The sequence below is a fragment of the Somniosus microcephalus genome, chromosome 2, assembly GCF_052327205.1.
Source record: "Somniosus microcephalus isolate GS21.2 chromosome 2, FLI_Smic_1.0, whole genome shotgun sequence".
Taxonomy (NCBI): domain Eukaryota; kingdom Metazoa; phylum Chordata; class Chondrichthyes; order Squaliformes; family Somniosidae; genus Somniosus; species Somniosus microcephalus.
Genome location: NC_140988.1, coordinates 185,566,365 through 185,592,130, shown reverse-complemented (window position 1 = coordinate 185,592,130; position 25,766 = coordinate 185,566,365). Strand labels below are relative to the sequence as shown.

General features: G+C 46.0%; 1 protein-coding gene across 1 annotated transcript; it reads right to left on the bottom strand.

Moving 5' to 3' along the window:
- Positions 1-312: 312 nt before the first annotated feature.
- On the bottom strand, positions 313-23,784 carry LOC147123158 (sodium-dependent phosphate transport protein 2B-like). Its single transcript, XM_086004178.1, has 13 exons — positions 23,615-23,784; positions 23,332-23,460; positions 23,091-23,219; positions 22,608-22,751; positions 22,367-22,478; positions 17,480-17,675; positions 14,056-14,151; positions 13,491-13,611; positions 12,773-12,940; positions 4,352-4,468; positions 4,142-4,266; positions 2,111-2,624; positions 313-844 (listed from the first exon to the last, which is right to left on the bottom strand). Exons 1-13 carry the CDS (start codon positions 23,694-23,696, stop codon positions 660-662), a joined length of 2,118 nt encoding a protein of 705 aa, XP_085860304.1. The 5' UTR covers positions 23,697-23,784; the 3' UTR covers positions 313-659.
- Between the last annotated feature and the right edge of the window lie 1,982 nt (positions 23,785-25,766).

Here is a 25,766-nt window from a genome sequence, read left to right as displayed (position 1 = left end):
AGGTGGTTAAAAAGGCTTATGGGATACTTGCCTTCATTAGCAGAGGCATAGAATATAAGAGCAGGGAGGTTATGATGGAGCTGTACAAAACGCTGGTGAGGCCACAGCTGGAGTACTGTGTGCAGTTCTGGTCGCCTCACTATAGGAAGGATGTGATTGCTTTGGAGAGGGTGCAGAGAAGATTCACCAGGATGTTACCTGGGATGGAGCGCCTCAGCTATGAAGAGAGACTGGACAGGCTGGGGTTGTTTTCCTTGGAGCAAAGAAGGCTGAGGGGGGACCTGATTGAGGTGTACAAAATGATGAGGGGCATAGATAGGGTAGATAAAGAGGAACTTTTCCCCTTAGTAGGGGGGTCAATAACAAGGGGGCACAGATTCAGGGTAAGGGGCAGGAGATTTAGGGGGGATTTGAGGAGGAACTTTTTCACCCAGAGGGTGGTTGGAAGCTGGAACTCACTGCCTGAAAGGGTGGTAGAGGCAGGAACCCTCACAACATTCAAGAAGCATTTGGATGAGCACTTGAAATGCCATTGCATACAAGGCTATGGACCAAATGCTGGAAAATGGGATTAGACTGGACAGGGAGGGATGGGCGGCGCAGACACGATGGGCCGAAGGGCCTCTTTCTGTGCTGTAAAACTCTATGACTCTATGACTCTATGACTTAGATCCATCATTCCTACTTTTTGCTACCAGGGACGAAAAGACAATGTGAACCATCAATCTCTCCATGGCTGGCAGGATTGTCCTTGCTGAGGCTATCCTGCCTGGGCCGAGCTTCTGTTGGGCAGGGCTAGTCCTGCCAGTTGTATCTCTGCCCTGAGGTGGATCATCCCACAGCTCTGCAGTTAGTTCAGTTAAAGAACTGCTGAAACTTGCACAGTAGCAACAAGAGAGTTCTGAGGTCAGGTCAAGGCTAGGAATACAAACTTGAAACTTGTTCAAGAATCCAATGTTCTGCCATTAAAGCTACAAGGTCTTATGTAGCCTTGTATCAAAACTGCACGCCCTAGCTCTCAGCATCATATTTCTATAAATATCAACTGAAAATGGCATATTAGAAAGACATATTAAATTCCTTATTTATCATTAGCATACTCGGTTTTGAAAGGCTAAAGCAGTGGTTAGAACAGTGAGGGAATCGTTTCAGACACGTTATAACTGTTGTTCACCACCATAGCGATTCAGGTTGTGAGACACTTGGAAGTGAATAAAAGAACACATCATGAAGTCTGCAAGTCAGACTTATTATTTTAGCACCATCCAACAAAACTGATGCGCTCATAAACATTTTTGGAACTTGACCTTGGATAATTTATATATGGAACCCTGAACTTTTGACTGGATGGCTCCGTGTTTTTACCCACTGTCGTTTACAAAATGGACACTGGGATGGCGACACTGCACTATGAATTGCCTTTCACGTGTGAAAGAACTATCCACAAGTGCTCACAGCTCACGACATTCTTTCTTCCTATTAGTCCGCAAAGTATTGAAGCTTCCCCCATCCCACCCCACTCTTCAGTATTCTGTTTATTCCAGGTACACGCTTCACATATTTCAGTGTTATTTTCTCCCATTAAGAGATCATTCCCTGCAATGAACTATTCATTTTCAGTATACTGCCACCACTCGGCACAATGAAATGATGAGTCCCTACTAAATGCAAATAAACAAGGAGGCACCAGAAAAACTGTCTTTTGACAACACTATCTGTAAGACTACTGCTTAGATAGCACACGAGATAAAGATATACATTGTTGTGCAAATTTTAAAAAATATGCTGCATTTTAAAATAGTATTTACACCAATTTACTCTTTTGTTCACATATAATATAACTGGCTTGCTCTCGAGGGCAGTGAATACAAATGTCGTAAATGCAACACAGTATAAATTGGTGAAGGAATTACTTCTAGCAGATATTTTGTTAACAACACGAACCATTCAGGACACCAGAAGTGAAAGGAACTGATACAGGTTAATCCTTAAAAAAATACTGCACTACTTTGCAAAGGCATATTTTAGCTGTTCTCTCAATAGTTCTGTTTCTACATATGTGTTGAATTAACTTTTGTTTCATTTTCTACAACTGGAAATGTCTTAATACCTTGTTTTTCATCCTCTATGATTACTGGATTATCATAAACCTCAAGGGATTTGGTTTCTTTTTCCCTTCTATCACTATATTCACCATCATTCTTCTTGCAACACTTAAACTTTCCAAAGCACCAAGTAGAACAACATACTGTAACACGTTGAATTATTGTGTCCCAGGGTTTCAAGGAATGCATCCAAATGGGAAGGAAGTCCCAAGTTTGTAGTACCTTTGGCAAGAACCTTGGGCACTTTGTTTGCATAATATTGATAACAATTACGAATATTATAATCACCAAGATAGGAATACCTACTCCAGCCAGAACTTGCCAACCAGCAACTGACAGCCCAAATACAAGCAGAGGGAGCATTAAAAAGCACAGGATCAGGTAGGTGACTGCAAACCACCTGTACATGGCAGTGTGAGTTCCCAATGCTTTAGCTAGGCGAATTGGAACACGCATGAATGGTATGGGGTACCAAATGATGATTCCAGAGACATTGAAAAAGAAATGGCACAAGGCAATCTACAAGGATACAAAATTAATATTAATATATATTTAAAAATCTATTTTGCAATCTTAAAAAATATAACAACATTGAGTATATACATTTTTTTTAGCATTACAGCAATTAATGATTCTTGTACTTTTAGGTTGGCAATCCATATAAAATATACAGCCACTAATGCATTGAAAACCAAAGCATAATCATATGAAATGTTATTCTTCTTTCATTTAAAGGTGGCATGTAATACTTATATCAACGTGTTAAATATTTAAATATATCTTTGCAAGCCCCAAACCTGATGATTCAGAGATGATACGTGTGTTACAGAGCTATATGGAACAGAAAGATCCTTGATTTGATTCCTTTCTTTTATAAAATCATAGAACCTTACAGCACAGAAGAAGGCCATTCGGCCCATCGTGCCTGAGCCAGCTTTTTGAAAGAGATATCTCATTAGTCCCACTTCCCTGCTCCTTCCCCATAGCCCTACAAATTTCCCCTTTTCAAGTATATAATCAATTCCCTTTTGAAAGTCATTATTGAATCTGTTTCCACCACCATTTCAGACAATGCATTCCAGATCATAACTCGCTGCATAAAAAAAATTCTCCTCACCTCCCCTTAGTAATTTTACCAAATATCTTAAATAGTGTCCCCTGGTTATTGACCTTCCTGCCATTGGAAACAGTTAATCTCTATCTCTTCTATCCTTTATAATTTTGAATATGGTTAGGTGATTTCAGGTGAGTGACAACTGGGGCTGCTACAGATGACCTCAGCAACCCTGGGGTAGGGGGAGAAAAATCAGCCAAGATTACTGTGTTTGATCATTGTCCAGCCATCTTATCTGGGAAAACATGAAATGGATGTGAGTGAGAACAGGATTGGGTTAGCTCCGATAGTCCCTGTGACCTAATTCACACATGAAAGAATGAAAAATGAACAAGAGACTGCTGCTAATTGTGGACTTGTCCCTCACTATTATTTACCACATTTGGAAAAGGAAGTATAAGAGAGGAAAATAGAGGTAAAATAGTAGTAAAGCGTAAATGGCTTGGAAACAGAAGTTACATTAAGTTGACAGATGACCTATTTAATTAATTCTCAGAATTTGATCTAGCATTTATTGCCCATTCCTGGTTGCCCTGAGAAGATGGTGGTGGGCCGCTTTCTTGAACCACTGAGTAGCTTGCTAGGCCACTTCACAGAGCAGTTAAGAGTTTGGGACTGGAATCACATATAGGCCAGACCGGGTAAGGGCAGCACGTTTCCTTTCTTAAAGGATATTAGTGAACCAGTCAGGTTTTTATGACAATCAGACAGCTTAATTCAGTCACTTTTACTGATACCAATTTTTTTTAAAGCTGAATTCTAATTCTTTAACTACCATGGTGGGATTTGAATTTATCTTCTCTGGATTATTGCTTCAGGCCTCTGGATTACTAGTCCAGTAACATAACTGCTACACTACCACACCACATGTAAAGTAACAAATCATAAATACTAAAACTGATTGATCTCGTTAATTGCTCACCTGCAAAGAGTTAGCTAAAGTTTCTCCTGGGCTGGCAAGAGCAGCTATAATAGCTGTTGTGGTTGTACCAATATTGGAACCCAGTGTAAGAGGGTAGACTCGCTCAATACTTATCACACCAATTCCTGCCAGAAAAAAACAAAAAAAATTAGTAAAATAATATTTGAATTGTAATTATTATATTTATACATAGTATTCCTCAAAACTTACCAACTAATGGAGTAAGAGCTGAAGTAAAAATAGAACTGCTTTGAACAATAAAAGTCATTCCAGCGCCCACTGCAAGGGCTATATACCCGGTTAACCAACCAAATGGATATCGGAAATCTGCAAAAGGATTGGATTTTAAATGAACAAGAGCTCTTTCTGCTTATCAAAAGTGAGGCTATACCCACATTTAAATGATAGTTAAGTAACAAATATATCACAAACTATTAATATTATTACATGTACAATCGACAACCACTCTGAACTCTACTATAAATATTCACATGCTTAAATGTTAAATTTACAAGAATGCAATTAAATTGCATAACTGTAAAACAACGGTGTTAAGCTCCCTCTGCGTTAGTAATTGTCTTTGTTCATAACATATACAATGTTTAAAAACAAATATATTAAAACTATATGTTTATCACTGCAGTAGTCTCAGACTTCTCCTATTTATTACACATTTTCTTATAATTAGTATAAAAAATTAAAGCGTTAAAATATTTTGATCCAAGATTCTTAAATAGCATTTATAACTTACTCCTTAAAGAAAAAGTAGATTTATCTAAATGACTGCAGAATCCTAACTGTTTTATATGGAAACTAGCTGGGGGTGCCCGGCGGTGCCGAGGCTTTTTGGAGGGCATGTTGTTGTTGGAAGAGAGAGAGGGAGGGACTGGGGGGAAGAGAGAGAGGGAAGGAGAGAGAGAGAGAGAGAGAGGGAAGGAGGGAGAGAGAGAGAGAGAGAGAGAGAGGGAAGGAGAGAGAGAGAGAGGGAAGGAGAGAGAGAGAGAGGGAAGGAGAGCGAGGGAAGGAGAGCGAGAGGGAAGGAATGAGAGAGAGAGGGAAGGAGAGAGAGAGAGAGGGAAGGAGAGAGAGAGAGGGAAGGAGAGAGAGAGAGGGAAGGAGAGAGAGAGAGGGGGAAGGAGAGAGGGGGAAGGAGAGAGAGAGAGAGAGAGAGGGAAGGAGAGAGAGACAGGGGAGAGATAGAGAGAGAGAGAGAGACAGGGGGGAGAAGAGAGAGAGACTGAGGGGAGAAGAGAAAAAGAGAGAGATTGGGGGGAAGAGAGAGAGACTGGGAGTGAGAGAGAGAGAGAGAGAGAGAGAGAGAGAGAGACTGGAAGTGTGAGAGAGAGAGAGACGGAGTGTGAGAGAGAGAGAGAGACTGGGAGTGTGTGAGAGAGAGAGAGAGAGATTGGGAGTGTGAGAGAGAGAGACTGGGAGTGTGAGAGAGAGAGGGAGAGAGAGAGATTGGGAGTGTGAGAGAGAGAGACTGGGAGTGAGAGAGAGAAAGAGAGAGACTGGGAGTGTGAGAGAGAGAGAGACGGAGTGTGTGAGAGAGAGAGACTGGGTGTGTGAGAGAGAGAGAGAGAGACAGAGAGAGACTGGGAGTGCGAGAGAGAGAGAGACTGGGAGTGTGAGAGCGAGAGAGAGAGAGACTGGGAGTGAGAGAGAGAGAGACAGAGAGACTGGGAGTGAGAGAGCGAGAGAGACTGGGAGTGTGTGAGAGAGAGAGACTGGGAGTGAGAGGGGGAGTGAGAGAGAGAGAGAGAGACTGGGAGTGTGAGAGAGAGAGAGAGAGAGAGAGACTGGAAGTGAGAGAGCGAGAGAGACTGGGAGTGTGTGAGAGAGAGAGACTGGGAGTGAGAGAGAGAGTGGGAGTGTGTGTGAGAGAGAGACTGGGAGTGTGTGAGAGAGAGAGAGAGAGACAGAAAGACTGGAGTGAGAGAGCGAGAGAGACTGGGAGTGTGTGAGAGAGAGAGACTGAGAGTGAGCGAGAGAGTGGGAGTGTGTGTGAGAGAGAGACTGGGAGTGTGAGAGAGAGTGGGAGTGTGTGTGAGAGAGAGACTGGGAGTGTGAGAGAGAGTGGGAGTGTGAGAGAGAGAGAGAGAGTGGGAGTGTGAGAGAGAGAGAGAGAGTGAGAGTGGGAGTGTGTGAGAGAGAGACAGAGAGTGGGAGTGTGTGAGAGAGAGAGAGAGAGACTGGAGTGTGTGAGAGAGAGAGACTGGGAGTGTGTGAGAGAGAGAGAGAGAGAGAGACTGGGAGTGTGAGAGAGAGAGAGAGTGGGAGTGTGTGAGAGAGAGAGTGGAGTGTGTGAGAGAGAGAGTGGGAGTGTGAGAGAGAGAGAGTGGGAGTGTGAGAGAGAGAGGCTGGGAGTGTGAGAGAGAGAGAGAGAGAGAGAGAGAGAGACTGGGAGTGTGAGAGAGAGAGAGAGAGAGAGAGAGACTGGGAGTGTGAGAGAGAGAGAGACTGGGAGTGTGTGAGAGAGAGCAGAGTGGGAGTGTGTGAGAGAGAGACAGAGAGAGTGGGAGTGTGAGAGAGAGAGAGAGTGGGAGTGTGTGAGAGAGAGAGAGAGAGTGGGAGTGTGAGAGAGAGAGAGTGGGAGTGTGTGAGAGAGAGAGAGAGAGTGGGAGTGTGAGGGAGAGAGAGATTGGGAGTGTGAGAGAGAGAGAGAGACTGGGAGTGTGTGTGAGAGAGAGAGAGACAGGGAGTGTGAGAGAGAGAGAGACTGGGAGTGTGAGAGAGAGAGAGAGAGACTGGGAGTGTGAGAGAGAGAGTGATTGGAGTCGAGAGAGAGAGAGATTGGGAGTGTGAGAGAGACTGGGAGTGAGCAAGAGAGACTGGGAGTGAGAGAGAGAGTGGGAGTGTGAGAGAGAGAGAGAGAGAGTGGGAGTGTGAGAGAGAGAGAGAGAGAGAGAGACAGGGAGTATGAGAGAGAGAGAGACTGGGAGTGGAGAGAGAGAGAGACTGGGAGAGTGAGAGAGAGAGAGACTGGGAGTGAGAGAGAGAGAGACTGGGAGTGAGAGAGAGAGACTGGGAGTGAGAGAGAGAGAGACTGGGAGTGAGAGAGAGAGAGAGAGACTGGGAGTGAGAGAGAGAGAGAGGAGACTGGGAGTGTGTGTGAGAGAGAGAAAGACTGGGAGTGTGAGAGAGAGAGAGAGAGAGAGAGAGTGGGAGTGTGTGTGAGAGAGAGAGAGAGAGAGAGAGGGAGTGTGTGTGAGAGAGAGAGAGAGAGAGACTGGAGTGTGAGAGAGAGAGACTGGAGTGTGTGAGAGAGAGAGAGACTGGGAGTATGAGAGACAGAGAGAGAGAGTGAGTGGGAGTGTGTGAGAGAGAGACAGATAGAGAGAGAGAGACTGGGAGTGTGAGAGAAAGAGACTGGGAGTGTAAGAGAGAGGAGACTGGGAGTGTGAGAGAGAGAGAGAGACTGGGAGTGTGGGAGAGAGAGAGATTGGGAGTGTGGGAGAGAGAGAGAGATTGGGAGTGTGAGAGAGAGAGAGAGAGAGGGAGAGAGACTGGGCCGCCGCGGCCGCTCACCTGGTGGCTTTGGGTCGGGCTCTGGGGCGGGGCTGTTGACGCCGCGGGGAAGTTTTGTGCGCGGCGGCTCCCGGCACAGACCGCCGCGGCGGTCACCTGGTGGCTTTGGGTCTGGCTCTCGGGCGGCACGGTTGACGCCGCGGGGAGCCCCGGGACCAGGCTGAAGGGGTGAAAGCCCGAGTGAGTCCCCGGGCCGCAGCCGCAAACTGAGCCGAGCCCTGATGCCGTTGGCCGAGGCGAAGATGGTGACCTGGTCGCGGAAATGAACGGCCTTCAGCAGGTATTGTCTAAACTGGCGACTAAAACAAATTGATCGGCATCCGCCTCGGGCCCAGGGGGCAGCGGCATCGCGCCGGGAATCCGCTCAACTCAAGGCCCAGGCTTCTAGGCCACGCCCGGCGCCGGCACAGCTGCTCGAAATGGCCGTCAAAGTAGGCGAGCCTCCAGGCGAAGGGCAGGGGATCACTTCATTTCTAACTGTTCCTAAATACAATTTAAAACTGAAATAAATTGTTCTTTTCTTTAGTTCCCTAACACACAGAAAGTGGCAAAAATAAATAAAGTGAGGAATCAAGATGGCGGCCACTCACCTCCCGTCAGAAGGATTAGGCCCGCCCACACACGCAATGTGATGCACCGATTGGTCAACCATCAGGTCACTGAACTGTAGGATTGGTCAATCATCACATCACTCAACTGTAGGATGGCCCGCCCGCACACGCAATGAACCCGCCCCCATGACGCAGCGATTGGTCGACCGTTGGGTCGCTCGACTGTACGATTGGTCAACCTTCACATCACTCAATGCTAATGAGGGGATAATGAGCGGAATTTTGAACGTTTTTTTGGATACCGTCGGCACAATTTTTGTCTCACCGAAAAGTAAATACGCTTATGACCGTTCTGGAATCGTAAGCTTTCTTTTGATGTAACACGCGTGTAGGTACGCTCTATAACTTTCAAGTATATAGAGTACAGACAGACAGAAGAGCAATTATTATATATATATATAGCTGGAGTGCCCGGCGGTGCCGAGGCTTTTTCGAGGGCATGTTGTTGTTGGAAGAGAGAGAGAGAGAGAGCGACTGTGGGGGGAGAGAGAGAGAGAGCGACTGGGGGGGAGGGAGGGAGGGGGGGGGAGGGAGGGAGGGGGAGAGAGGGGGGGAGGGAGGGGGAAGAGGGAGGGAGGGGGGAGAGGGAGGGAGGGGGGAAGAAGGGGGAGGGGGGGAGGGAGGGAGGGAGGGGGGAAGAAGGGGGAGGGGGGGAGGGGAGGGAGGAGGGAGGGAGGAGGGGGGAAGGGAGGGAGGGGGGGAGGGGGGAAGGGAGGGGGAGGGAGAGAGAGGGGGAGGGAGGGAGAGGGGGAGGGAGGGAGAGGGGGAGGGAGGGAGAGGGAGAGAGGGGGAGGGAGAGAGAGTGGGAGGGAGAGGGTGGAGGGAGAGGGTGGAGGGAGAGGGGTGGAGGGAGAGGGGGGGAGGGAGAGAGGAGAGGCGGGGGGGAGGGAGAGAGGAGAGGCGGGAGGGAGAGGGAGAGAGGGGGAGGGAGAGAGGGGGAGAGAGAGTGGGGGGGAGGGAGAGGGGGGAGGGAGAGAGAGGAGAGGGGGGAGGGAGAGAGGGGGGAGGGAGAGAGGGGGGGGAGGGAGGGAGAGATGGGGGAGGGAGAGAGGGGGGGAGGGAGAGGGTGGGGGAAGGGAGAGAGGGGGGCAGGAAAGAGGGGGGCAGGGAGAGGGGGGGAGGGAGAGGGGGGAAGGGAGAGGGAGGGGAGAGAGAGGGAGGGAGGGGGAAGGAGAGAGGGAAGGAGGAAGAAACCGGGCAGCCCAGACTAAAGATGGCGCTGTTCAGGCCCACATTGACGTTCTGCCATGATCAAAGATGGCGTCACGAGGAAAGTGTCGTACTGCCAGGTTCAAATATGGCGCTGTGGTGTCGCTGCATTGAACTGCTGCCAGGATGAAAGATGGCCGGGCCCAGTTGCCGGGGTAACCCTCCTCGGCTCCCGATCTCCAGAGCCGGTTGCCGGGTTAACCCTTGAGAGGGGGGGGCGGGGGGGGCTGAGGAGAGGAGATAGGGGGCGGGGGCAGAAAGATAAAAAAGCTGTCTGCCAGCCTTCAGGGTGGGTGCGGCCAGCCTTGAAGGTGCATGAAGAAGCCGGCGGCCATTTTCTCATGTCGGTTGGAAGCATGGAAAAAAACATTTTCTTAATAAAAACTGCAAAATTTCTTTACTTTAAAAAAAAGTACCTGCAAAGTACAAAATCGGAAATCTTCTAACTTTATATCTTCTTTCCTTAAAAACTTTCGGCTTTTGTATATCTTCTAACTTTATATCTTCTTTCCTTAAAAAACTTTCGCATTTTGAAAATCGAAAGTTTTTTAAGGAAAGAAGATATAAAGTAAGAAGATATACAAAAGCCGTAAGTTTTTAAGGAAAGAAGATATAAAGTTAGAAGATATAAAAACTGAATTATTTATTCTCTATCTCTTCACTTACGTTGCAATAGTTGCTGCAGTCACTCCAGTGCTCGCGAAGACTGAAGTAACTTTTATTTATTCTGTCTTATTAAGCATCAGGCCCCGCCCACACACGCCGTAGGATTGGTCAACCATCACGTGATGGGGGAGACCGAAGGGTGGGGGGTGAGGGGTGGGAGGAGTTTGCCACAAAACAATTGCCTAGGGTCCAGCATGGCTGGCAACAGACGCCCAGGCTTAGTGGCCTACCTGCAAAAACGGGGAAAGGTAGGAAAATTAATGAGATTAGATGAAAGATTTAGAAAGTAATTAACTTTTTTTAAAACAATTTCTGAAAGTAATTAACTTTTTTAAAAAAGAATTTCTGTTTTAAAAGGAACTTTTTTTTTAAAGACGCAGAAAGCGGGAAAAAGAAATGAAAAGTTTGGAATCAAGATGGCGGCGACTCACCTCGGTTCAGAACGATAAGGCCCGCCCACACACGCACCGATTGGTGGACCGTCAGGTCACCGAAGCATAGGATTGGTCAATTGTCCCGTCACTCGACTGTAGGACGGCTCCGGCCGCACGCGCCAGCAACCCGCCGTACGATTGGTCGACCTCAACGTCACTCGATGCTAATGAGCGGATAATGAGCGGAATGTTGAACGTTTTTTGGATACCGCGGGCGCAATTTTTGTCCGGCCGAAACGTAAATACGCTTAGGACGGTTCTGGAATCGTCAGCTTTCTTTCGACGTAACGCACATGTAGGTACGCTCTATAACTTTCGAGTTTATTCAATACAGTCAGACGGCATGACAGACAGACAGAAGAACTGCTTTATATATATAGAAGATACTGGAAGAGCCATTTGTGTCTCTGTTCTGTGTTCCTTTATTTCCTGATAATCCAGAATCACTGTTTATGTAGGAGTGTTGCCATAAGTACAAATTGATTTAATTTTAAAAAATCACCAAAACAATTAGGGGAATTTCCAACTATTTTGCTTGGGCAGTAACATAGCTGAGTGGATTGCCTGTCCTTTGTAACATAGCTGAGTGGATTGCCTGTCCTTTGTAACATAGCTGAGTGGATTGCCTGTCCTTTGTAACCTAGCTGAGTGGATTGCCTGTCCTTTGTAACATAGCTGAGTGGATTGCCTGTCCTTTATAGAATAGCCGAGTGGATTGCCTGTCCTTTATAGAATAGCTGAGTGGATTGCCTGTCCTTTATAGAATAGCTGAGTGGATTGCCTGTCCTTTATAGAATAGCTGAGTGGATTGCCTGTCCTTTGTAACCTAGCTGAGTGGATTGCCTGTCCTTTGTAACATAGCTGAGTGGATTGCCTGTCCTTTATAGAATAGCCGAGTGGATTGCCTGTCCTTTATAGAATAGCTGAGTGGATTGCCTGTCCTTTATAGAATAGCTGAGTGGATTGCCTGTCCTTTATAGAATAGCTGAGTGGATTGCCTGTCCTTTGTAACATAGCTGAGTGGATTGCCTGTCCTTTGTAGAATAGCTGAGTGGATTGCCTGTCCTTTATAGAATAGCCGAGTGGATTGCCTGTCCTTTATAGAATAGCCGAGTGGATTGCCTGTCCTTTGTAGAATAGCTGAGTGGATTGCCTGTCCTTTATAGAATAGCTGAGTGGATTGCCTGTCCTTTATAGAATAGCTGAGTGGATTGCCTGTCCTTTATAGAATAGCTGAGTGGATTGCCTGTCCTTTGTAGAATAGCTGAGTGGATTGCCTGTCCTTTATAGAATAGCTGAGTGGATTGCCTGTCCTTTGTAGAATAGCTGAGTGGATTGCCTGTCCTTTATAGAATAGCTGAGTGGATTGCCTGTCCTTTGTAGAATAGCTGAGTGGATTGCCTGTCCTTTATAGAATAGCTGAGTGGATTGCCTGTCCTTTGTAGAATAGCTGAGTGGATTGCCTGTCCTTTATAGAATAGCTGAGTGGATTGCCTGTCCTTTATAGAATAGCTGAGTGGATTGCCTGTCCTTTATAGAATAGCTGAGTGGATTGCCTGTCCTTTGTATAATAGCTGAGTGGATTGCCTGTCCTTTATAGAATGTGCCCGATTTTCATTCTATTGATTTCAATGGAACAGAAACTGGGCAAAATCTATAAATGCCAGGAATTCAAAATAGTTGAAAATTACCTCAATTGTTTTGGTGATTTGTTTACAAAGCAATTTTTACCTATGGTAACATTAAAAAATTACCCCTAATGTATTTTAATAATTAGTCACAGAAATGTTATCTCCATAATTTATAATTCTACAAAAATGTTGCAATATAAATACACGTTAAAATTATAGGTTTGCCATTTGGTAACACTGAAGAATTTGCCCCTTCTTCCCGTAATCTGCCAAGTGGGGAACTAAAGTCAGAAAGGCACCTTTTACCAAAACCCCCACAATGTTCAAATGTGTTTAGATTTCATAGTATTTACTGTCTCAACAAGTCTCACAGTGAAAAAATTCACAAATTATTTAAATTCAACATTCTTAGATCTGCAAGGGCAGCAAATAAAGAAGGATGAAAGTAATCCTATCCATGCATTGTGTAAATGAGGAAGTGTGGAATAACATTAATTTATCCCACACTCTGCATATCCACATGTGTGATTTGAAATAAGTTTTTCCACTTACCAGTGTTAATAATTTTTTTGATAACTGTAGCAACTTGTCCTTTTAACATAGAATTGAGAAGCTTGACAATAAGTATCAAACAGGCGCACAGGATAATCAAAGAGACTGCAAGGAGGATGAGGCCAACCCCTAAATCAGATATGGCTGCATTCACAAATAGATGATTACCTAAAACAAAATAAGTAAACCGGAAACATTATGTGCAATTTCTTGAATTAGCAGATCATGAATATACAGACCATGTTCTCAAAATGGCCTAATGTCCAGGATTAACAATATATAGCAGTGTCCGAAATTCCACAATTTGATACTGCATGAAATATATGACAAATATGGTCTGAAGAACAATGACAACAACTTGTATTTATATAGCGCCATTAACGTAGTAAAATGTCCCAAGGTTCTTCACAGGAGTGTAATCAGATACATTTTGATGCCGAGCCAAAGAAGGAGACATTAGGACACGTGACCAAAAGCTTGATCAAAGAGGTTGGTTTTAAAGAGCGTCTTAAAGTAATATAAAGTATTCCTATCTAACACAGTGTTCCTATACTATATTGAACGTTTATATATAGCAAATATATGTTCAATCTTTGTTGCAAGCACAAGCCAGGTCTGCAGCTTTTTACTTTCAAATGACCAAGTTGCATTCAGTTGATTTGTCGGTTATGATACGTGCTTACTTAAATAATATAAAAATAATTGATTATTCACTTACATTTTTCAAGGTTTACTGTTTGTGATACATTTTTCAGAGTCCAAGTGTTGTTGCCATCACTCCAGCAAAATTCAGTTGATGTGCAATTGAGTTCACTTGGGACAGTCACATTTTTCTCTGCCTGTAATACAAAAAAAAACTATTACGTAAAATCAGTAATGTTCTTCTCAAACTAACATTATCTGAAATAACAACAGAAAACGCTGGAAAAACTCAGCAGGCCAGGCAACATCCGTGGAGAGAGAAACAGAGTCAATGTTTCGGGTTGAAACCCTTCTACAGAACAGAAAGGGACAGAAGCAGCTTCTGCCCCAAATTCCTCTCCCACACCCAGATTCCACTTATCCTAGGCTAGGGTAACAGTGGCATCAGCTTCATGTAATCCGTCCCCATAGTCTGCTTTAACCATTTATCCATCATTCCCTAATGGAAATTGTTGCCATTTTCCTGATTATGCTTGTATAAGCAGTCACTAAATGCACTCGACTGAACCAGATTGGCAAGCTTTTCATCGCTGTTGGTTATATATTCTACACTAGTTTATTTACATTTCTAGTTCACTTACCACACTAGTTGTGGTCTTGCACCATTCCTTGATAAGGCTTTTGTTTGCTGCCATTGGATCTCCTGTTGCTATATCGTTTATTACAGATTTGTCCAGCTGAAATGAAATAATTTTTTTTGTAATTTAAACATATAATCAAGACAAAAGCGTTGAATGAATTTCTGTTTTAATGTCCATGGATTTAATGGATTTAAGAATAAAAAATTTCTCGGGATGTTGGTGCTGCTGGCAAGACTGACATTTATTGCCCATCCTTATTTGCCCTTGAGAAGGTGGTGCAGTCTTTGATACAACTGAGTTGCTTGCTAGGCCATTTTGAAGGGCAGTTAAGAGTCAACCATATTGGAGTGGAACTGGAGGCACATATGGGCCAGACTGGGTAAAGGCAGCAGGTTTCCTTCCAACAGCTTCATGGTCACTTTTACTGATAGCAGTTTTTTATTTCCAGATTTTTAAAGCTGAATTTAAATTCTCAAAATGCCAATTGGGATTTGAACGCACATTCCCTGTAAATCTACAACAACAATAACTTGCATTTATATAGTGCCTTTGAAGAAGTAAAACAAACCAAGGTGCTTCACAGGAGTGCTATCAAACAAAATTTGACACCGAGCCACAAAGAGATATTAGGTCAGGTAGCCAAAAGCTTGGTCAAAGAGGTAGGTTTTAAAGAGCGTCTTAAAGGAGGGTAGAGGGGCTTAGGGAGGCAAGTCCAGGTCTCTGGCTTAGTACCATAACCACTGCAGCTACTGTACCCAACTTTTGACTATAAAGTCTGCAGTGCCCCACAAATGTCACAGTTTTCTTTTGACCTGTAGGTAGGAGTTAAGGAATTCTAACTTAAAGAAAAAAGATCCAGCATGCACTGCTTGATATTCCAGATTTCACAGTGGAAGTTAAGATGTAAGACTCTCAGAGATTTCAGCTGGGAGAGTGGTCAATCATGGTTAGCAGAAGTGAGTTCAGTGTGGAGGGAAACACATTCAGCAAAGAGAAGGAAGCAGAGTTCTGGATTGAGGAAATTACAGTAAACTGGAGCAAGAATTTCAAAGCTTAGCTTTGTGGAACAAATGAAGCCTTAGACGTGTCTACCGCACCCCTAAGTAGCATATGCTGCGCGACCACCTTGATTATTTGAAACAAAAGTTACAGTAAAGCAACTCAGAAAGCATACTGCAATACCCTATATGCTTAACGTGTTCACTAATGTTGAAACAGAGTGCTGTTACATCGCCACATGCAATTGCCTACTTTATGCTAGGAGCATCCATTTTGCCAGTAATTAGTATATAATTTAATTCACTCAACTATGTCAAACAGGAATCTCTCTTCCTCTCCAAATATACAATGAGCCAGATTTTCTGATCAGAGGCTTCCTACGGGCAGATGCCTCCGATCTGGAAAAATCTACGCACTTACCTGCTGGCTCCGTAGGTCCCGAGACTTCCGATCCTGGGCCTCTGCTCTATGAAATGCGCAAAGGCCCAGATATCCCAGGAGCGCAGGCGGTTCGCAAGCGTCCCTGGGATCACGTGGGCCATGGGGAACCAATCAAAGAGGAAATCCCCCTGCACACTTCTGACAGGTCTCTCCGCAAGGATCTGTCAAAAGTATGAATGGGGATCACTTAAAAAACACAGTAAAACATTAAATAATTTTTTTTAAATCATGTATTTTAAATTAGTTAAAATTACATTAAATTAAATATTTTAAACAAAAATTTAATTTTTTAAGTATTTAGTATATAATTTAATTCACTCAACTATGTCAAACAGGAATCTCTCTTCCTCCCCAAAATGCACAGAGGCCCAGATATCCCAGGGGCTAAAAATAAACTTACAATTTTTTAAAGTATTTTTTTAATTATAAATGAGTGAAATTTTTTTTTAAAAATTCTTTTTAAACTCTTATGCTGGTAAAAGCAGGCCTTGCGCTTTTACCAGGCATAAGATTTTTAAAGGTTTTCAGTGGGCGGAGGTTCTGCAGAAAGCGGAACTCCCCACCCGCAGAGGCCTTTCTCCCGGGCAGGTAGATGATCTGTCAAGAGGATTCTTGACAGAATGGAAGTTCCAGGTTTTAGCGCATGCACTTCACATGCCTGAAACCGACACTTGCGAGGCCCCTACAGGTGCGTACACACCTCATACACACCCGTGGGGTTCGGAATATCCGGCCCCAATATAATTTTTCACAGAGCCATCTTTTTAGAAAACTCCATTCCCCATGTTCACACTGAAAATATTTGTCCTGTTCATTTGGGCCATCAATGTAATGAGCACAGTAATGTGTGGAAAAACAAAGTTTCCCCTATGGTTTTTACTGATTTCACATTTCACTTCAAAACCTCCGAGAAGTGTGATGTCAATCAGAGTCTGGAGTCTATTAACAAAAAAAATTGGTTTAATGTCTCATCCAAAAGACGGCACCTGTTATATTACAACACTCCCTCAGTACTGCACTACAATGTCTGCCTAGATTACGTGCTCAAGTCTCTGGAATGGGGCTTGAACCCATGACCTTCTGATTCAGAGGCGAGAATGCTACCACTGACCTTTAGAGTGATCCAAATTACCTTCACTTGATATAAGGTATGATAATTCAATCCTTTTTTTTACTTCAAATCATTGCTACACCTCTAGTTAAATATGCTGAATTAGGTTCAGTTACACAATAACCTAAACAACCTTTTTACAGCTGCTTATGTACTGTGAGTTATAGCAGCATACAAAGGTAATGCAAAAGTAAAAACTATTTTACAATATCAGCTTATAAAGTACATTAGGCTGATTTTCCTCATCACAGTGCCAGGCGCTATGGAAAGCAAAAGAGACGGCGGCCTTATACATCAGTTCTCTGTCCCTTCGCCACTGTCTCGGCATTTCCAGAGCTTTCCTCGGTGAGTGGACCTGGGCCTGCACTTGTAATAGGCGCAGGACTAGCGCTGCTAAGGAAATGAGGTGGGAGGATATTCCTGGCCTTCCCACCTCCAATTATATCCATGGGACCATAAAGGTACTGGTGGGACTTGCATTGGGATCCTCCTCAGTCTAGGAGCAGCCTGGAGAGGAGTTACACATCTTTGACCTTTTCCCAACAGGATATTTGGGTCTTGATAATTCCAGGCTATAGTTCTCCAGCAGCATCCAGAACGCCCCTCGAGGTTGGCGACCAGGGCAATAGCTGCAGGACTGAGATCCTGCAGCTGCCCTCCTGCCTTCGTTCCCCATTCCACCGCAAGGTGCAGGACAGTACGATCAGGTGAATTGAAGCCTTGATAAGCACTGAACACTTTGGGCGCACTGCACCTGTCTGGCAGCCAGCATGGGAGAAGGGGAAGGAAAGAGAAATATCAGCCCTATTATTTGGGTGGGTTGGGTTGTTGGTTCAATAATGATTCCATTATCACTGTGCTGCAATGGCTTACCTGTATAATAAGCTTTGTGAGGGGATCAGTAATGACTTTTAGCAGATCTGGAGCATCTTCACCACTCTTGATATGAAAGGATTTCACAATAATGCCGGTGAGGTGGTATAGATAGCCAGAGGCTGCTTCAACTGGTAGCAGGATTAGCACCGAGAGCCAATTAAAGAAATCGTGCACAGTTGCGCCTGCAAAGGCTCTAGGAAGGAAATAAACACTGTTACCACATTCATAATCCTACTTACATATACAAGCAGGATGGCCAAACTACAGCCACATGCTATCTGCAAACCCTGACCAATCCAGCCCACAAATTTAGGCAAATTCGTGCTATTTGCATTTAAAATTCTTACTTGTTAGTTTGTTCTGTTTGAATTGTGTGGGCCTGGAGGTTTGGAAAAGGCTGTTTTAGCTCCATTTCCTCACCGATTAATAAATGCTAACTCAGAACACCATTCATCTGTTAGTAGCTGCAGTTTGGGATATATGGGAACATTGATTTAAACGTTACGGGATTAACCTTTCTCTCCTATTCCTGGGGAACCGTGAGTTTCTAGACGCGTAGGAGAGGGAAATGGGACGGAGATTTCCAGAGTTTCATTCAGGGATAGCAGGACAAGGACCAAAGGTAGAAGTCTCTGGCCAGCAAGCCCAAAGTCGGTGCTGCAGGCCTCTCGGGTTGCATTTCTGCACCCATTTCCAGGGATAACTACTTCACAGTCACGCAAACATGATAGTACAACTGCAACCTGAAATTGCATCACAAGGGGCTGAGATGTATTGTTGCTAATAATATACATCATGTAGAGAGAAATGGACATTCAAAAGCAGATAAACTGACATTGTGCAATAGGATATTTTCTTCATGAGAAAGTTTTGCATAGTAACAGCTTCAGATAAAAGACCTCCAGTCCATCTAGCCCACCTATTCACAGTATTCCCATGGTGCATTTCCAATAACCTTGAGTTTGATTTGCTGACAACAACCTGTCTAATTCCTTCTTGAAACCCATTAACATTCCTTGTTCCACCACCCATTCTGGTAATCTGTTTCACATACCCCTCTGCATTTTCTATTTTCTTTCATTGGCCTTAATCTATATATATAAAACGGTATGTCTCTCTGTCTGTCTTTCTGTCTCTCTGTCCGGCTATACAATCAAAAGTTATAGAGCGTACCTACACGTGTGTTACATCAAAAGAAAGCTTACGATTCCAGAACGGTCGTAAGCATATTTATGTTTCGGTGAGACAAAAATTGTGCCCGCAGTATCCAAAAAAACGTTCAAAATTCTGCTCATTATCTGCTCATTAGCATTGAGTGACGTCGAGATCGACCAATCGTACGGTCGAGCGACCCGACGGTCGACCAATCGGTGCGTGTGTGGGCGGGCCTTATCGTTCTGAACCGAGGTGAGTCGCCGCCATCTTGATTCTAAACTTTTCATTTCTTTTTCCCGCTTTCTGCGTCTTTAAAAAAAAAGTTGCTTTTAAAACACATATTGTTTTTAAAAAGTTAATTACTTTCTAAATCTTTTATCTAATCTCATTAATTTTCCTACCTTTCCCCATTTTTGCAGGTAGGCCTAGAAGCCTGGGCGTCTGTTGCCAGCCATGCTGGACCCTAGGCAATTGTTTTGTGGCAAGCTCCTCCCACCCCCCGCTGGGCCCGATTCTGAACCAGCGGCCAGCCATCTTGGTAAAGGCTGGCTGGGCTCACTGCAAGCTCCTCGCGCTGCACGGCGCACGTGCACCTCCACACAGAGCGCGGCCAGAGGGAAGCGAGCAGGTTAGCGGGGGGGGGGGCAGGGCTTGGGAGGGGAGGGGGAGCGGAGAGGGTTACCCCGGCAACCGGGCTCGGCAGCCGCAATCGGCCGTCTCAAGCCGCTCAGGCCCGGTCCCGGAGATCGGGAGGCGGAGAGGGGAGGAGGGTTACCAAGGCAGCCGGGCCCGGCCAGCCGCAATCGGCCGTCTCAAGCCCGGCCTCGGGAGGGCGGGGCTCGGGCTGACCGGGGCGCTGCGCTCGGCATGTCAGTGCATGGGGCGGCACGGAGCTCAGCGGAGCCATCACCGGCAGAGGGGAGAGGGTCTGCTGGCTCCCCCTCCCTTTCTCCCCCCCTCCTTCCCCCACCTCCCCCACCCCTCCCCTCCCCCCCCTCCTCTCCCCCTCCCCTCTCCCCCTCCCCTCCCCCCCTCCTCTCCCCCTCCCCCTCCCCTCCCCCCCTCCTCTCCCCCTCCCCTCGCTCCCTCCGCCCCCCTCCCCTCCCCCTCCTCCTCCTCCCCCCTCCCCTCTCCTCCCCCCCTCCTCCCCCCTCCCTCCCTCCCCCCATCCCCACCCCCCTCCCCTCCCCTCCCCTTCCCCCCCTCCCCTCCCCCTCCTCCCCTTCCCCTCCCCTCCTGCCCCTTCCTCCCCTCCCCTTCCCCCCTTCCCTCCAGTCGCGCTCTCTCTTCCCCCCAGTCGCTCCCTCTCTTCCCCCAGTCGCTCTCTCTCTTCCCCCCGTCGCTCTCTCTCTTCCCCCCAGTCGCTCTCTCTCTTCCCCCCAGTCGCACTCTCTCTTCCCCCCAGTCGCACTCTCTCTTCCCCCCAGTCGCTCTCTCTCTTCCCCCCAGTCGCTCTCTCTCTTCCCCCCAGTCGCACTCTCTTCCCCCCAGTCGCTCTCTCTCTTCCCCCCAGTCGCTCTCTCTCTTCCCCCAGTCGCACTCTCTCTTCCCCCAGTCGCTCTCTCTCTTCCCCCCAGTCGCTCTCTCTCTTCCCCCAGTCGCTCTCTCTCTTCCCCTCAGTCGCTCTCTCTCTTCCCCCCAGTCGCTCTCTCTCTTCCCCCAGTCGCACTCTCTCTTCCCCCCAGTCGCTCTCTCTCTTCCCCCCAGTCGCTCTCTCTCTTCCCCCAGTCGCTCTCTCTCTTCCCCCCAGTCGCTCTCTCTCTTCCCCCCAGTCGCTCTCTCTCTTCCCCTCAGTCGCTCTCTCTCTTCCCCCCAGTCGCTCTCTCTCTTCCCCCAGTCGCACTCTCTCTTCCCCCCAGTCGCTCTCTCTCTTCCCCCCAGTCGCTCTCTCTCTTCCCCCAGTCGCTCTCTCTCTTCCCCCCAGTCGCTCTCTCTCTTCCCCCAGTCGCTCTCTCTCTTCCCCCCAGTCGCTCTCTCTCTTCCCCCCAGTCGCACTCTCTCTTCCCCCCAGTCGCTCTCTCTCTCTTCCCCCAGTCGCTCTCTCTCTTCCCCTCAGTCGCTCTCTCTCTTCCCCCCAGTCACTCTCTCTCTTCCCCCCAGTCGCTCTCTCTCTTCCCCCCAGTCGCTCTCTCTCTTCCCCCCAGTCGCTCTCTCTCTTCCCCCCAGTCGCTCTCTCTCTCTCTTCCAACAACAACATGCCCTCAAAAGACCCTCGGCACCGCCGGGCACTTCAGATAGTTTATAAATATAAGCCCTTGTGTTTACATTCTTTACATTGTAGAAAAGCCTATTTAGATCCACTTTGTCCAAATGAGTCATAATTGCTACCAATTTGGTATCGGCTGTAAATTTGGACACTTCGTACACAATTATTTCCTCTAAATCATTGACAAAGGATGATAAATAAATCTTTTTTATGTATTTGCAAATAGATGACATAAAGTGAGAAATCAAATGGAATCACATGGTGTCACGTGCAAGCAACATTATTGCTCCCCAGATGGGAAGTAAATTTGCTAAACCCTTTTGTGTGAAGATGCTGCCCTTTAAAAGAAATAAAGGATGATAAATCTGTTCAATCTTATTTCAAACATCACAAATATTTTAAGTGGGCGACATCTCTCATGTTTTTATACTGACCTCAATAGCATCAAAATACTTGGCTGGGTCTCTTAGAATTATAGAATGATACAGCACAGAAGGAAGTCATTTGGCCCATTGTGCCTGTGTCGACTCTTTGAAAGAGCAATCCAATTAGTCCCACTCCCCTGCTCTTTCCCCATAGCCCTGCAATTTATTTTCCATTTCAAGTATTTATCCAATTCCCTGTTGAAAGTTACTATTGAATCTGTTTCCACCACCTTTTCAGGAATTGCATTCCAGATCATAACAACTTGTGTAAAAAAAATTCCCTTATGCTGCGTCCGGTTCTTTTGCCAATTACCTTAAATCTGTGTCCTTTAGTTACCAACCTTTCTGCCACTGGAAACAGTTTCTCCTTATTTACTCTATTAAAACCCTTCATGATTTTGAACACCTCTATCAAATCTCCCCTTAACCTTCTCTGCTCTAAGGAGAACAACCCCAGCTTCTTCAGGCTCTCCACATAACTGAAGTCTTTCATCCCTAGTATCATTCCAGTAAATCTCCTCTGCACCCTCTCTAAAGCCTTGACATCCTTCCTAAAGTGTGGTGCCCATAATTGGCCCTATTATTCCAGCTGGGGATGAACCATTGATTTATAGAGGTTTAGTATAACTTTATTGCTTTTGTACTCGGTGCCTCTAGTTATAAAGCCAAAGGATCCCATATGCCTCTTTAACAGCCTTCTCAACTTGTCCTGCCACAGTCAAAAACTTGTGTACATACACCCCACCTCTCTCTGTTCCTGCACCCCCTTTAAAATTGTACCCTTTAGTTTATATTGCCTCTCCTCATTCTTCCTACCAAAATTAATCACTTCACACTTCCTTGCGTTAAACTTCATCTGCCACGTGTCTGCCCATTTCACTGGTCTATGTCCTGCACTTAAAATCATTGCAATTATCCTTCCCCTCCCCAATAACAAAACTTGCCAACAGACGGTGCTCCTTTAACCAGTTGTTTTACTGTCTGTTAACTCCTGCGCTCTTCCCCCTCTCCCCTACAAATCTCCTTTGCCTAGTCACTGCTGGTTCTTACTTAGGTAAAAGGAAGAGTTCGAGGGGAATTGGGGGACTGTTAACGTACCTTCTGAATTCATTTCGGTCTCCGGATTGCATCAGGGCCACGATGGTGTTGGTGACCGAGGTGCCGATGTTGGTTCCCATTATCACGGGGATGGCGGATCGCACTCCCAACACTGAAAAGAAACAGCAAAAAAAAAGTGAGAGAGACGGACAGCAGGAAGATCTCGATCATTGCCAACCCCTCCAAATAGGAAGTCTAACTATGGGCTCGTGTTATGGTTTTGAGAGCACTGTGTACTTACAGCCAGAGGACACCATGCTGACTACGATAGAAGATGAGGTGCTGGAACTTTGGACCAGGACAGTGACCAAGATCCCGATCACCAGCCCGGCCACAGGGTTCGCCAGCACCGCGTTATCTTTGAAAATATCTCCAGCGGCTTTACCTGCAGAACAACAGACAAGAGGGGATCTTAAAACAAAAATAACGAAGTCTGTTCTCACTGGAAAGTTGTCTTTGATCTTCCCTAAACCTTGTCTTCTTTCCAAGTGCATAAAAGAGAACGGGCCTCTTACCCCCGCAGCCCCCGAGCGCCGTATCGGTAATTGGACACAAAAGCACCGTTTGCACAGAAAAGAGCCCAAGTATCTCAGGAGGGGCGGAATGACCTACTCCTATTCCTAAAAGACATACAACGCTGTTCTTCCTTCTCCCTTTCGATCAAGTCATATCCCCCATGCCTCTTATCGGTAACTAGACACAGAAAAGAGCCCAAGTATCTCACCTCCAACAAGCTGGAACGCCGAGCTCAGGATGTCCAGGGAACACACGAACAAGTAGAGGAATCCAAGAAGTAACGCGAGTTTCAACGCCACTGTCAGCACACGAAGGACCTTCTGCCCGGTGTTCAGTTCTGCCAACATGAATTATTATTATTTTTATAGTGAGGACACGGTGCTTCCACCGAGGAATTGAGACGCAAAGGTGTGTCTTTAAGCCGGAGCTTGGGCATAGGGAACAAGTACCTGACCACTTGACGCCGGTAGCCTCGAGTTTGGGCAGTGCCCAGGGATCATCCGGCTGGTCCTCCGCCAGGGCGCTGGTGGAACAAGCGGTCAGCAAATCCGGTCCGTCCGAGGAGGTCTCACTGGGTCCTAGAATATGGGAATTATTGGAGAGAGAGGGAGAGAGAAAAAAAGGGAATCAAATCAGGACTGAAATTACCCAGCGTGAGCAGCAAGAAGAGTTGTGTGTGCGGAACTCGCCCACCGCTGGCCGGTGCACCGAGAACACGGGGACTTCACTCACCGTTCACTGCGGGCTTGGCGATGCCTTCGAGCTCGGCAGTCTCAGAGCTGCTGTGTGAACCCTCCACAACCCGCGGAGCCATAGTCTGCAAGGAACAGGGTTCAAATATATCGTTTAAGTTTCAATACCACACACCAGATTTCCACTATTAACAGTTGAGAATAACCAGACTAAACACTTCCACAAAGGCAAAATACTGTGGATGCTGGAAATCTGAAATATAAACAGAAAGTGCTGGAAATACTCAGCAGGTCAGGCAGCATCTGTGGAGAGAGGAAGGGAGTTAACGTTTCAGGTCTGAGACCCTTTCCCCCTCTGCCTTTTTTCATCAATGAGTCATCTCTCAAGCCAGCTTTGTCGACCAGTTGCATATCCGCAAACGTCTATCAATTTTAGTCTCCTAACCGCAGGAACAGGCTTAAGAAATTGTTCGGAAAGGGATTAAGGAACTTTTTTTAAAGCATAGCCAGAAGTAAAGTGGACGAATTTGATGCTGGGACTGAATTTCGCGCGCGAACACAAATACAAAAGTTCTTCTTAGGCAGTCCCTCGGAACAGAGGATGACTTAAATATAAAAGTACAGGGAAAGTGAACACGTTTTAATAAATTAAATAAAACAAATAACTTAAAAGTAATATCGCTGAAAGATCTTAAACAAACGTTAAATGTCATTTGCAATAGATCAATAAATAAATGATTGAATGCTAAATCACTGGTTTCTGCGGGTTGACTTTTCTATCCACCGTACCCTTGCTGGTAGAAGATAACGAGTTTTAACGTTCAGTGAACGAGCCTTTCTTCACCTCCCACTCGCTGCATGGTTTATATAGAGGATGGCAGGGAGCGAATTCTACTCTCATTCAACTGAATGATGAAGAGTCACGTGCTGCACCACAAAGCCTCTGCCTGACAAATGACCTCAGTGATCTTTTGTAATATTTAACTACTAACAGTAATCTATAAAATATAGCAACTATATTGTTTTGGTGATATAGTTATATTAGCTATAGTTAAATTCCATCAACTCTTCAAGATAAAGTTATGAAATGTTTGGCGCAAAATTCAGATCCGTAGTGCCCGTATTTTGGGCTCTACAAGTGCCCTTAGAGGTCCAAAGTGCAGTTTGCGGCGCACTTGCACACTCGTGGACCGAATCGTGCCGGACGCCACATTGGTGAGGGTGTTATCGCGCTCAATGAATGCCTGCCGGAAGTATGCCGAGTAGGCAGATCATGACATCAATCACCGTACAACGCTGATTTGACACCAGTGCTACCATTTTGGAGGTCAGCGCTCCAGCTAACGTCCTCTCTTAAGCTCGCACAGCTGAACCGGCATTCAGCAGCAGGAAGGAACCCCACCGGCTCTACTTAAAGGGATCATCAACTAGTTACAGCTTAGTTGCTGGTTGGTTTCTGGCTGTTGCTACGATTCTACAAGTGTTTGGTGCTTTCTATTGTTTAAAGTTGCCAAAGTCTACAGGGAGGTGTGGCAGGTGCTGAAGGACTTTTTCCTGAGTTCAAGGCTTCTGCACAAACCACTTGCTGCCAGACATGGTGCACTAGTAGGAATTCCCCTTGGAATACAACATGACTTGGAGAATGAACAGAGGTCTGCGCAAAGCAGGACAAGCTGCTGGAAGGGGGATGAGGAGGAGGGGAGAAGGGCTCTCAGCAGGAGCATATATCCGGCCAGGGTGTTCAGGAAGCAATTCTCCAACCTGAACCTCAGCGAGGAACAATGTGTGAGATGTCTGCACTTCAGTAAGGATATCCTCATTGAAATATGCCACCTGCTACAGTCACAACTGCAACCTCAAAGCAGCGCAATGGTCGCATTGCCAATGGCTGTAAAGGTGATTGTGGCAATGAACTTTTCTGTGCGGGCTCATTCCAGGCAGAAACTGGAGATATTTGCAACATCTCGCAGTTTGCCATCCATTGTTGCATAAGGGAGGTCACTAAGGCTCTGTATTCAAAGAGAGCTGACTACATTTCATTCTCTTGCCAGAGAGCAGCAGGCGAAGTGAGCACACGGCTTTGCTAGGATTGCAGGCTTCCCCATGGTGCAGTGTGCCATTGATTGCACACACATCGCTTTGTGGGCACTGCATATCAAATCTACTATGACTGGAACTGAAAAGGATTCCTC

Coding starts and splice junctions, on each gene's coding strand:
- LOC147123158 (XM_086004178.1), bottom strand. CDS start 23,696: ATGGCTCCGCGGGTTGTGGAGGGTTCACACAGCAGCTCTGAGACTGCC. Junction 14,152..17,479: donor TCACAAAGCTTATTATACAG/GTAAGCCATTGC, acceptor ATTTCATTTCAG/CTGGACAAATCTGTAATAAA. Junction 845..2,110: donor CATAGAGGATGAAAAACAAG/GTATTAAGACAT, acceptor AACTAACTGCAG/AGCTGTGGGATGATCCACCT.